General features: G+C 53.0%; 6 protein-coding genes across 6 annotated transcripts; 3 read left to right on the plus strand and 3 right to left on the minus strand.

The window, feature by feature from the left end:
- Window positions 1-329: 329 nt before the first annotated feature.
- Window positions 330-1,476, minus strand: PODANS_2_12520 (uncharacterized protein; the record flags this gene model as incomplete). The annotated part of the gene is made up of 8 exons (XM_001912034.1): window positions 330-476; window positions 526-612; window positions 665-691; window positions 747-772; window positions 828-885; window positions 992-1,212; window positions 1,292-1,318; window positions 1,365-1,476. The coding sequence occupies 8 exons, from the start codon at window positions 1,474-1,476 to the stop codon at window positions 330-332; spliced, it is 705 nt and encodes a 234-aa protein (XP_001912069.1).
- Window positions 1,477-2,517: 1,041 nt separating this feature from the next.
- On the plus strand, window positions 2,518-3,996 carry PODANS_2_12530 (uncharacterized protein; the record flags this gene model as incomplete). The annotated part of the gene is made up of 2 exons (XM_001912035.1): window positions 2,518-3,293; window positions 3,354-3,996. 2 exons carry the CDS (start codon window positions 2,518-2,520, stop codon window positions 3,994-3,996), a joined length of 1,419 nt encoding a protein of 472 aa, XP_001912070.1.
- A 691-nt stretch (window positions 3,997-4,687) lies between these two features.
- On the minus strand, window positions 4,688-6,840 carry PODANS_2_12540 (uncharacterized protein; the record flags this gene model as incomplete). The annotated part of the gene is made up of 6 exons (XM_001912036.1): window positions 4,688-4,954; window positions 5,013-6,288; window positions 6,342-6,494; window positions 6,562-6,569; window positions 6,644-6,662; window positions 6,737-6,840. Coding segments are annotated over 6 exons (1,827 nt in total), but the record flags the coding sequence as incomplete, so codon positions are not given.
- Window positions 6,841-7,388: 548 nt separating this feature from the next.
- On the plus strand, window positions 7,389-7,902 carry PODANS_2_12550 (uncharacterized protein; the record flags this gene model as incomplete). Its single annotated transcript, XM_001912037.1, has 2 exons — window positions 7,389-7,432; window positions 7,494-7,902. The coding sequence occupies 2 exons, from the start codon at window positions 7,389-7,391 to the stop codon at window positions 7,900-7,902; spliced, it is 453 nt and encodes a 150-aa protein (XP_001912072.1).
- Window positions 7,903-9,195: 1,293 nt separating this feature from the next.
- On the plus strand, window positions 9,196-10,814 carry PODANS_2_12560 (uncharacterized protein; the record flags this gene model as incomplete). Its single annotated transcript, XM_001912038.1, has 2 exons — window positions 9,196-9,441; window positions 9,519-10,814. The coding sequence occupies 2 exons, from the start codon at window positions 9,196-9,198 to the stop codon at window positions 10,812-10,814; spliced, it is 1,542 nt and encodes a 513-aa protein (XP_001912073.1).
- A 280-nt stretch (window positions 10,815-11,094) lies between these two features.
- Window positions 11,095-12,042, minus strand: PODANS_2_12570 (uncharacterized protein; the record flags this gene model as incomplete). The annotated part of the gene is made up of 1 exon (XM_001912039.1): window positions 11,095-12,042. One exon carries the CDS (start codon window positions 12,040-12,042, stop codon window positions 11,095-11,097), a length of 948 nt encoding a protein of 315 aa, XP_001912074.1.
- Between the last annotated feature and the right edge of the window lie 437 nt (window positions 12,043-12,479).

The following is a 12,479-nucleotide window of genomic DNA, read 5'->3' on the forward strand; positions in this document are numbered from 1 at the left end:
TCTTCCCAAAGCGCCGATGCTTCCCCATGCTCAACCTCCTTCGCCTCAATGGGCATGCGGCCCTGTCAAGTTCATTCTGTGTACAATGACATCGCGGATTGTCTCAACCTTTGCCATGGCGCCTGTGAGAAGCGGATTAGTATCTGGCGGTTCTGTGTAGGTATTTGAAAAGACAACTCACCATCTCCTGTATCGCCGCAAGCGAGGGTCCTATTAATTCAGTAGTCAGTTTCATATTCAAAGCAGTGGTGATGTCAGCTCAAAAAGCGGCAAATCCTACTTGGAGATGGGCTGTGTCACGAAACGTTAGCATCACTCCCAGAGCAGCATCAAGGGTATATGCTGACCGGGATAACTTGAAACCAACCATCGATCAGTCTCGCAGCTCCGTCTGGGTCGAGCAGTGTCTCTCTGACGCCCCAGTCCTCCCGTAAGGTGCGAATCTGCTTTGCTGTGATGGGGTGTCTCCACATGGCCTACGAACATGTCAACTCTCGCTCCACGGTCTTGGGTAAGAAAGCTTACCGAGTTCATGGCTGGCGCAACGGCAATGTATTTCTTTTTGAGATCAATCGAACCGTCGATATCCCAGGCTCGTATAACGGATGTGAGCTATATAGGAGTGAGCGGCAGTCTCGTAAAAAGAAGGGATGAGGAACATTACAAGGTTGTCAGACATGCCGTTGACGATCTCACACATCAGTTAGTACACATAACATGGCATCTTCTTAGTGAGAGAGTCCAACCTTGGCGAGGGTGTTTGCACTTAGAGCTACCAGATTATTAGCTACCATGTAGAGAAGGGCGGACTTGGGTATAACACATACGAGCAATGACAAGCATATCAGCCCCTATTCCTACCGTCAGCACCCCGTCCCAATCCAACTGAATAAGATCACCCACATCTTCGGAGTCTGTTGAGAAACAGCAATTAGTAACGATTGTTAGCCAGCTGCCGAAAACAGACACAAGTCCAGGGGTAAAAGGTCACAAACTCGATATGCAATATACTCGCTCCCCTCTTCCAAGGCTGCGGCCCCCACTCATCCTCGTCTCGATAGACTGCGTCGACATTGGGCAGATGAAGCAGGGACGAGACGGTAGGCTGCTCATCACTTTGGCCGTTGAGGAACTCGCTGGCGGATTTGGTCAGGATGATACGGATCGAAAGCTTAGCTGCATATGGCGCGAGGGCTTCGACGATGACGGGGACTGGCAAAAAAGCATTAGGGTCACATATACAAGGCTGGTAGAGGTGAGAGAGGCGCACGTTTGATTGTGGCTACAGAACCCGACGCTCTATCATACACATTAGTCTCTAGCCTCACATCCAAAGAGTGCCAGGAAAATGGGCAGGCGCATACGCAAGAAGCAGATGCTTCTTCCCATCATGAAGAGTCGCGCTAGTGAGGCGACGGAATTTGATTCAGAAGTCATGAAGTGGTTGTCGTGGGCGTTGCCGACTGCCTGCAGCATGGTGTTATTTTGCAAGAGCAAGTGTGCGAAATACTCCGTGATTGGGGATGGTCGTCAGACCGGATGCCGAACGGGACGTTTGCAACAGCCGAGCTACTTCCTGCTGGTCAGTTTTTTTCGGCAAAAGATGTCGATTCTTCTTTGATGATACGGCCGATACTTCCCCACATTCAGTTAGTCAAATATATACGTTGAATCGTGATAGTCGCAAGCAGGAAGGTACGATAGAGCAGTTCAGGTAATGAAGCATGAAGATGCGATGACAAACCCGATTACGGAGGGGTGATCTCATGGTATATCGGTAGGTATTTAGTTCTAGACCTGTCCACGTTTATACATTACTCACGTCGTATATCAAAGCAAATCTAACCTATTTGCAGCGGGATCGTGCTCTTCTTGCCAAATCTTTGTTTGCTAACATCCGTTAGAGCTCATGCGGTAGCTTACGATGAAGTGACGTTGGGACGACTACACGCCACCAAAGCCTCAGTCAGGGTGAGGGGTCCATCCCGATGAGAACTGGCTACGTCATAACCCTAACCCGGCGACTGCTGCCTCTCAAGCTTGAGAGCGTGCGTAACAGTGCAACAATGCCAGCCCATTCTGGAGTGTCCCTATGTAATGAGGCTCAGACAAACAAAGAGCTTCAAATAATACCCCATACACTTGAAATCAAGATCTCTTAGCTCTCAGTGTCTCAGAAGCTTGGTTAAGGCCTGAGCTTGTCACCGCTTGGATCGTCCTGCAGGCTGTCCCACTAATAGCAGCACCCCGGATTGCGATTAAGCGTGCAATTAACCAATCAGACGCGTCTGGTGGGCTGACCTTCGCGCGTCACAAGCTTCGCATCACATCGCAGGTGCTGCGCAGCTCTCACAGCTCTCACAGCTCTGTCCCTTGACACCGACATATCCAACCTGTCATTTAATCGCAACCAACCCCGCTAGTTCTTTCACACTTCCACCCATCAATTGAACCAATTCTACCACTTCATCTCAAATTTACCACTTGAAAATCGTTAAATCACCCGAATCACCAATAATGGCGACTCCCACAGCCGCCTCAACAGGCACTGCGACTCCCCTCGAGCTCGACCCTGAGCAAGCCCAGCAGAGCCTCAAAATCTCCCTCGCCGACCTCGCCGCCAAAGCCGCCGCCCTCTTCGCCCAGAAGAAATACGAAGATGCCGCCGAGCAGTACGCCCGCGCAGCCGAGATGCAAGCCGAGATGAACGGCGAGATGAGCCCCGAGAACGCAGAGATCCTCTACCTCTACGGGCGCACCCTCTTCAAAGTCGGCCAGAGCAAGTCGGACGTTTTGGGCGGCAGCGCGCCACAGGCTAAGAACCAGGCCAAGCCCAAAGCTCCCAAGAAGAAGACCGCTGCTGCCAATGGCGCTAAGAACGGCGAGGGCAGCTCCTCTTCTGCCGCCGCGAAAGCTGGGGAAAAGGTAGAGAAGGTGGTTGCTGAGGCTGCTGGGAAGGAGGCGGAGAAGGAGTCGGGTGCTGAGATCAAGAAGCCCATGTTTCACTTTGAGGGAGACGAGAATTTTGTTGATTCTGATGAGGAAGAGGAGGAGGGAGAGGAAGGAGAGGGTGAGGAGGAAGAGGAGGATGACGATCTTGCGACTGCGTTTGAGATTCTTGACCTGGCGCGTGTGCTTTTCCTCAAGAAGCTCGAGGCGTCACAGGCCGAGAGCGAAGGAAAGGGCAAGGAAGCTGCCGAGGAAGGCAGCGATAACCCCAATATTCGTCACTTGAAGGAGCGTCTGGGTGATACCCACGATCTCCTCGCCGAGATCTCGCTCGAAAATGAAAAGTATGCACCCTCATCACCATCCCTCACCCAAGTTATCACCCGCTAATCTTAGTTGATCAGATACCACACCGCCATAAACGACGCCAAAGCCGCCCTCAAATACAAACAAGAGCTCTACCCCTTCGAATCCGAAATCATCGCCGAAGCCCACTTCAAAGTCTCCCTCGCCCTCGAGTTCGCTTCGGTGACCAAGCAATCAGACGACGACACAGCCGAAAGTAAAGACGCCTCCTCGGGAGAGGTCGACCAATCCCTCCGCGACGAGGCGGCCGCCTCTCTGGAGCAGGCCATCAACTCGACCAAACAGAAGCTCCAAAACAAGGAAGTCGAGCTCGCCACCCTCCACAACCCCGAGGAGAACGACTCGACTCGTGAAGAAATCTCCAACGTGAAGGAGATGATCAGCGACATGGAGCAGCGCCTCAAAGACTTGCGAGCTCCGCCCATCGACATCAATTCTGCGCTTGGGCTGCCGTCTCGATCGGAACAGGAAAAGCAAAAGGCGGATAATCTTGTGCTTGGGTCGGTGTCGGACGAGGTCAAGAAGAATGCGAATGATTTGACCGGACTGGTGAGAAAGAAGAGGAAGGCGGAGGAGAGTGTTGCTGTGGAGGAGGTAAAGGAACAGGAACAGCCTGAGGCGAAAAGGGCCAAGTCGGAGGATGTATTGGGGGCGGCTTCTGCGGCGCCGACTGCTAACTAGGAAGAGCAAAGGAGGGTGTGGGAGGAGGAGAATAGGAGGTTGATGGAGAAGTACAAGGCTGTGTGGCCCTGTCGGGGGTGGTCTTGCGTCAATGGAATGTATGAACAGCAGTGATTTTCTTTTTGTTTTGTTTTATGGGCTTTTCTATATTTGGTACAGGCGCGCTTTTTACTCTTACTCTCTCTCTCTCTCTCTCTCTCTCTCTCTCTCTCTCTCTCTCTCTCTCTCTCTCTCTCACTCATTCATCATCATCAAAAACTTGGATGGGTTATTCAAGGGGAGCTAAAGTTGGGAATGGGAAAGAGAAACAGATGTCAAGATGACATGGTCTAGTTGAGGTATATTAACCCTGGACAAACAAGGCTAGCTAGGTAGTCTTTGAATCAACACTCCAAAGAGGTTCAGAATCAAAAGCAATGTGTGCCACTCTTCAATCGAGCATTGATTAACTAGTCCTGTATATTTGAATCCCGCACCAACTTGACAACCGCACTTTGCTTGCTCCAGCAGTCCCGTTGCCCCTATCCTCATCTTATAATTTTGTTCAGTTTTATCTTCCCCATGCGTTACCCCCAAATTGTTCCAGCCATCTTTTCCTCCCAAATTATTACAACTTGCTATGCTGAAAATGTGACCCCAACCCATAGCACCAGAAGAAAAGCTCGCTCGCCCTCATCCAGTCTTTCATCCCTCACAGAGTAAAGTTCATACTCGCACTCCTACTCCCCTCCCCACCCTGCCCTTTCAAATGGGCACTCGACCCCTTGAATAGACTCTGCCAGATATAGGCTTCACTCAGCAGCAGCTCAATGTCCTTTTCCGTCCAGTCACCCGTCGGCAACGACTGCAAAAACATCATGATTTCTTGAAAGTCCATCTTTACCAGCTTGTCTGACCACTTTACCAAAAAGGCGGCACAGACGTATAGGTGGAATTCCGAGAAGCCTTGTTCTTCCGCCTGTTGATTTGTTAGCTTGTTTCTCCCCAGGAATGCAAAGGGGGCCAGAAGTGCCTACCATGTATGTATCCCACATCCGTATCGTGTTCTTGACACTTATTTCTCTCATCAACAGGCAGTTCATCCACCTGAAACTAAACTGGATGAATTCCACCTGCTCCTTCTCCAAGTGCTTCGCCAGCCCGGCATCAATTCTCGCCGTCAGGTCCCGCAGTGCCGAAACCTGTCTCTGGATTCCTGGCTGCGCCACGATATAATGGTCCTGGATCCCGTCCAGCAATTTAGTCAGACACCAGAATGAATCCGCCTCCACCGCGTCAAGAACCGCCTTAGGGAGCTGCCCCGGATCCATACCACTTTCGATATCTGGGTCTGTGATGTATGTTCCCAAGAAAACTTGCCAAAATGGTGTCACTAGGTCGTTGATACCCTGGACATAGCCGCTGGCCGGGTGACGGACAGCCCAAACGTACAGAATGCGCTCAAGAGACCGCTGCGTAGCTTCGTAGCTGTAGAGTTCGATATGCGGGTTTGTGCGGGGGACATCGATACTGATTTGATGCCAGATGGCCTCGTCTAGGCCTCGGTTCGTTCCTCGGGGTGGTGCACTGCTTCCTGGCGCTGGTTGCCCGCCTCCTCCGAAGGCTTGGCGCACGCCGTCAAGGTATTCTTTTCTTTTTCGTTCGAGTGTGGCTACCCTTCTTTCCGAGCTGGTAGGGAGGTAGCTGAGAAGCAGTTGCCAGGTCATGGCGCGAACCTCTTCTGGGACGCCAGACCATGCCAGTGACCGGAGATCTGGTAGTGGGATAGTAGAGGCTTGGAGGAGCTTCTTGAACTTGTTTATTCTTGATATCCTTGAATTTATGGCGTCAACTTCTTTCGGGGTGGCATTGGCGGGTATCGAGGGGTGGTTGATTAGGTGCAAGGCGTTTGCCGGATCGCGCAAGATCTCCTTATACTGTGGTCGTAGAATCTTTCCTTCACTCTTCTTCGGCATCGGGTAACTTGCTGCTGGCCTCTCGATCGCTATGTCTTCGCTGTTCGAGTAGCGTCTTTCTCGACCGCCGCCATTGAGTCCGTCGTCCAGATGCGCCCTGCTTTGTTCCGCCTTTTTTCTTGTCCTCCTCTTCATGTTGGATAGACTGGGAAGCCCAAAATCGTCTCCGTCGTCCGACTCATAGTCATACATATCCTCTGCTTCGTCGGCGGTCCAGTCATCGTTGGTACTGGAAAGGAAGTTCATGTATTGCTTGAAAGGTGGTGATTTGCTGATTCGTGTGGTCGGGGATTGTGTCGGGACTCGTTCAATGGCCGACGTCGCTGATGGCGGGGTTCTTGGGCGCGATCCGGACCCAGATATATTTCTACCCCCTGATCAGTCCTGCACATGGAAATGTCCTGGGGGAAAACCCACAAGGAATCAAACTTGAGAATGTCGGCATGTGAATAGGCGGCGCCGACTACCAGACTCGAGTCGCGTGCTGGCTTCTTTAAAGGCGGGGTGTCCCGCTGAGGGGCCTTCCAGAACGGTGAAGCAGAGCTGTCGATGTCACTGTCAGTATCCCTGAGAATACACAGCAGGTTCTTCTAGAAGGTGTATTGCATACTCGGACCTCTCTACAATCCATCCAAGGGTATAGTTAGTATGCAGGTATTCTGGGAATCAAAGCGGGCGCGAACTGCACATACCAACTTGCACCATCTCCTGCTGCAGAGCACAGTTCCGTCAGTCGCTGCCAGAGGTACATAGGATGGGCTGAGAACAGGCCGACGGAAGCTTACCTGGGGGAGTGGCCTTCTTGCCGCCGGCGGAAGAAGAAAACATCATGAAGTACTGAAGAGGTCGTCTTGCAATGGCATGACCTTGGATCAGGAGACTGGTTGATTTATTGGTCTTGGTAGAGAGGCGCCAGTTCAATGTCTGGGCTTCAAGAGAGGCCAGCTGTTGCCAGCTTGGAGCCAGTTGATGGCCCTTTGATCGCTGGCTGGGCTAACACAGGAAGGTGCATGGCTGACTGACCTGAGGTAGACTGCCTGGCCAGTGCGTCATTCCCCATTCCCCGCCCAAGCGCCCGCAGCTGCTCAGATTCCAGGGGCCCAGCCACTGGGTGAATGCCTGGCCAGGCTGGGAGACCCACTTTGACACAACAGGAACTGCGCCTTGACTTTTTGGCAAGCTTCGCAGTCGAACTCTGACTTCCAGTCAACAACTTTATCCGTCCTTCACCAACCAGGAACGCATTTTTGATTGCCGGTATCGATTTCTTCATTTCGGAGCAGTTGGTCGTTGGCCCTCTTTTCACTTCTCTTACCGACTCTTCGCTTCGTTTGTTTTATATTCGGCGCCCGTACTTAATTCCACTACTCGGCGCGATACCGCGTTTGACATCTTGACCACCACCACGACCAAAGGCGCGTGGAGAACACCGACATCATGACAGAACCCGAGAACTTCGACGATGAGCTGTTTGCCGATCTGTAAGTCGCATCTTTTTATACTTCCTGATGGTCATGATGAGCAGGCGCTAACCAGCGACAGCTATAACGACGATGATGCGGCACCAGCGCCCAAGCCGGCTGCCGCAGCCCAGCCTGTTCAGTACGCAGCCGTGCAACCGACCATCGAGACCCGGCAGAATGACAGCTACGACCCCAATCAGTACAACGACTACGGTGGTGGAGGTGAAAATGGCAACATCAACCAGGACGATGAAGAAGAAGAGGACGATGACGATGACATCGATTTCAACCTCGGAAACGGCCCTTCGACCACGCTGGCCCCCCATGACCAGCAAGACTACAATGACAGCCATAACAACAACAACAACAACAACAGCAGCAGCAGCAGCAACAACAACAACTCTCACCATGAGGAGAGGCAGTCCTACAGTGCGCCCTCGGCGCCTCCTGCTCATACCAAAGGCCCCAATGCCAAAGAAGACGGGTAAGTCAAAATCTCTGTTTGTTGACATTTGACAAGTGTGCATTATGAATCATGTGAACCGCGCCACTTCGATCGGACCACTATGCCGGTAGAGCAAGGTGGGAAGGGCTGGGAAAGGGAGGAAGCTGGGCAAGGGCTACGGGATCAAAGGCTGCGGCCTGGCATGGTTGAGGATATGGGAAACTGGGCCAGCAAGAGGCAGGTCTCGTGGTGGACAAAATCATGCAAAGATGATATTGCAGAGAGCGGTGCGACATGTGTGTTGCCAGGCAATGTGTAATGCCGTCAAGAGGAGGGCTGTGCTGTGAGGGTTGGCCTCCCAAAGACATACCGAAAACATGCGCCAAAATACGATAATGGATGAGGAGTCATGCTCCTGCCCTCTGTATCCCAGTCGCAGATAATCTTAGCTCTGAAGGCTAGAGAAAGATATCGCAGCGAATAGCGCAGCAACCAGGACAGACGTACCTAGCTTGACGATAGGCAAGAAGAGCTCGAGACAGGAAACAAGAAAGATTTCGACAAGACCTTTTGCTGGCACTCCTGCGCTGCACCTTCCTTCTCAGTTGTGGGAACCTGCTGTGCATCGCATCAGTTCTGAACAACGGCTTGAATTCTTCTGCTGCGACCGCCGCCACAATGGAGCATCACAACACGACTCGACCTCCGCCCTCTTCTCCCGAAGACTACATTCCTTTATCACCAAGCGATGCTTCTGGGGATGACGGTGTACTCGGCCGAGACTACATTCCTCTTTCCTCCAGCGACTCCTCCCCGCCCATCTTTTCAACCTCATCGCCACTTTCATGCTCGGCCATCTCGCTAGGCACAGCAGAGGAACTAGGAGATCACAGCACCAGTAGCGAGGATGGCGACTCGTGTGATGAACCCTCCCCGAGGATCATATACGCGAAGAAAGACAATAGGTGTGAACTTTAGGCAGCGGCGACCAAAAACACACACGGGAAGCAGCATTGGTTCAATGTTTGCTTTTCCAACCCACCCTCCCATCTTACTCTTTTTTATTTCTCCCGAGCCTGTCTCTCTCTCTCCCCCCCCCCTCTTTTTCCATCCGAACCGGTGTAGTCAGCCGGGTTTGTTTGCCAGCCAACCCAGCGGACAAGCATTTTGATACACAAAAACACAATCCAAGCTTTCCGGAGGTCGGAGGAGAGCAGGAGGAGGGGAGAAGGGGGGAATTGAAGGAATGATCTGGCTCTTCTTTTTTTTACTTGGCCGATAAGATGCTAATAAAAACAATGTTTCATGATTGTTATTTCATGAGATAAAAGAGAAAATGAAGCTAACTCTACGGCACGATGTGCCGCTGTATTTTAGAAAAATGTTCATCGGCGGTCTCAACTGGGAAACCACCGACCAGTCCCTCCGCGACTACTTTTCCACCTTTGGGGAGGTGGTCGAGTGCACCGTCATGAGAGATGGCGCGACGGGCCGGTCGCGCGGGTTTGGGTTTCTGACCTTCAAGGATCCCAAGACGGTGAATATCGTCATGGTGAAGGAGCATTATCTTGATGGGAAGATTGTACGTCTTTGTTCCCCCATCTTCCTTCCCTGTTGGTCATTTGTGAGAGATATACTGACTGGAGATGGGGAAAAAAGATCGATCCCAAGCGCGCCATCCCCCGTGATGAGCAGGAAAAGACAAGCAAGATTTTCGTTGGAGGCGTTAGTCAGGAAACCACGGATCATGAGTTCAGGGAGTATTTTGCCCAGTTTGGCCGGGTGGTGGACGCCACGTTGATGATGGACAAGGACACCGGTCGTCCGCGCGGGTTCGGCTTCGTCACGTTCGAGTCTGAGGCCGGGGTGGAGGCTTGTCTCTCTGCCAACCTTGAGATCCACGGCAAACCCATCGAGGTCAAGAAGGCTCAACCGAGGGGCAACCTCAGGGAGGAAGAGGAGAATAACCGCCGTGGTGGGGGTGCGGGAGGCAAGTTTGGGAAGCGTGGTGGACAGGGTGGGAATGGAATGGACGATGGGGGTCAAATGGGCGGGATGGGCGGGATGGGTGGTGGTCAGGGGGCCGGGGGGATGACGCCGCAGGTGATGGCGCAGTATTTCCAGCGGATGCAGCAGGCGATGAGCATGATGCAGCAGCAGATGATGATGAACCGGAACATGAACCCGGCCATGATGCAGATGATGCAGATGCAGCAGATGCAACAGATGCAGGCCATGATGCAGCAGGCTCAGGGTGGGAGAGGGGGCGGAGGACAGAACCCCATGGCGGCGATGGGGCAGATGAACCCGGCCATGATGCAGCAGATGCAGGCCATGATGGCTCAGCAGGCGGCGCAGGGAGGTGGTCCTGGCGGTCCTGGGGGGCCGATGCCTCCTGCTGGTGGCCCTGGAAGTGTCGGTGGTCCTGGTAGTCCCATGGGCATGCACGATCAGGTTGGCAGTCCCATTGGTAGCTCTGGTCAGGGAGGCGGCGCCAAGGCTGGTTTCAACGCCTACGAGCAGCAGCAGTTTGAGCAGCAAAAGTACGAGCAGCAGCAGCAGCAGGGCCGGAGGGGTGGTAGCAGAGGCGCTCCCGACATGCAGGCTGCCTACAACCAGGGAGGGTATGGCGGCAACGGCGGCGGCGGTAGCATGAGCTCGCAGGGCGGACAGGGCGCTCCGACCAGCTGGGAGGGCATGTATGATGATGTCCCTCAGCCGATCATGTCTACCGGCGGTGGTGGCGGCTACGGTGGTGGAGGCCGGAATTTCAAGAACCGCGGACACAACAACCAGCACCAAATGTCCATGTCGCCTGGCCCGTCTGACCCTATGAACGCCCCTCCTGCTAATGCCCCGACGGGACCCAAGAACGCTGGTAGACCTGGCGCCAACATGTACCGTGGTGGTGGAAGGGGAGGTGCCCGTGGGTACCATCCTTATGCCAGAGGCTAGGGATCTTCTGGCAGGGATAAACGGGAATACCATCATGAGGAATATTACTGTTGAGTTTGGGGGGCGGGTGGTAGTTATGGACATGACGAGTGATGTAGGAGATGGGGAACTGGGGCAACAGAGGTAATTAACTGGGGAAGGGTTAAGGACAAAAGCCAAAAAAAGCCAAAACATAGGGAGTGGTTAGGTAGAGGTGTGGTGCCAGTGGGCTTCTTTGTATTATAGCTAGCACCTTTGCGCAATGATATTTGCTTTGATACCAGCGGTATTTGACCTTAGATCACTGATACAACCTCGTGAATCCCCCCTCCGGCGGCTGCAGCCAATTCCTCTCATCATACTTGTACCCCTCCCCCTGCTCAATAACATGAAAAGTATAAATAATCCTCCCCTTTTTGCTCAAATTCCTCTCACTCTTGTGAAGCAAATTCCCATGAATCAGCACCAAATCACCCGCCTTCACCTCCCCCATGACGTACTCTTCTTCCTCTACCTTTTTATCCTCCCCATACTTCATCTCCCTCGTATCCCTCGGAAACTGTCTTCCCTCATTCTCCACCATCTCCGCCCCCGTCCTCCCCCCTCTGACCAACCTCTGCCTGATCCGACTCCAAAGATGGCTCCCAGGCAAAAAACTCAAACACCCATTCTCCCTCGTCGCATCCTCAAGCGCATACCAAAACCCAACCGCAGACGGAGGGTCGGTGTACAGAAACGTGCTATCCTGATGAGGCGGCACCGCTCCCCCTATCTCGGGCTGCTTGCAGATAACCATGCTCTGCAGACACCTTGGGTCCTCGAACCCGAGATCCTTTGCTACATCTTTTGGCAACGCCCTCTGCCCTGGCACCCCCTTCAACAGTTCTGCAAACGGGGGGGAGAGGCCGTGGAGAAAGTGACCGATCTTGTTGACGGCTAAATGTTTGGGTTTTGTGAGTTGGCCGTCGGGGCCAAAGGCGTCTTGCTCGAAGAAGAAGCGGATTTTGTCGCCCGAGGAGAGGAAGTAGTCGTCGCCTACGTGGTCGGTGCCGTCTTGCCCGCCGGTGGAGAATTTTGTCAGGGGGTGAGTGGTGATGTCGAGGGAGGAGAGGAGGGAGTGGGTTTCGTTGAGGAGGTTGGTGACGGTGGTGGGGGGGAGGGCCGAGGGGATGATGAGGTAGCCGTTGGTGTGGAAGAAGGAGAGTTGTTCCGGGGTGAGGCCGGGTTTGGGTTCCGAGGAGGTGGACATTGTATATTGAAGGGTATATCCAAAGTCCGAGGTGATGAGGTGAGATGAGTGCGATGGTGGTACGTGAGATGTGAAGGTGAGGGTGAGATGGGCAAGCTGTGAGTGACGGGAGCTACCCCGCTAGAGATACACCGATAACCGTTGATATCCGTGCCCCTCCTGATAACAAGGAGACATCACCACCACGGCAACACACAGGATCAAGTCAAGATGAAATCTTGAGGTAACAATGAGAAATGTATTCATATTCGCCAGGAAAAATCAAGCTTGCTTCAGGCCAGAAACTTCCATTCCTGACCCCCATCCCTAGCCCTTGTGATATCAACTCAAAAACCTTCAATGTACCTCGCCATAAAGAGAGAGCAATATACACACAGCAATGTCCCAAATTTGCGATTCCCAAGCCAAGCGAAAAAGTCAAAGCCCAAGTCCGTAGA

Source organism: Podospora anserina, chromosome 2 (assembly GCF_000226545.1).
Source record: "Podospora anserina S mat+ genomic DNA chromosome 2, supercontig 2".
Lineage (NCBI taxonomy): Eukaryota > Fungi > Ascomycota > Sordariomycetes > Sordariales > Podosporaceae > Podospora > Podospora anserina.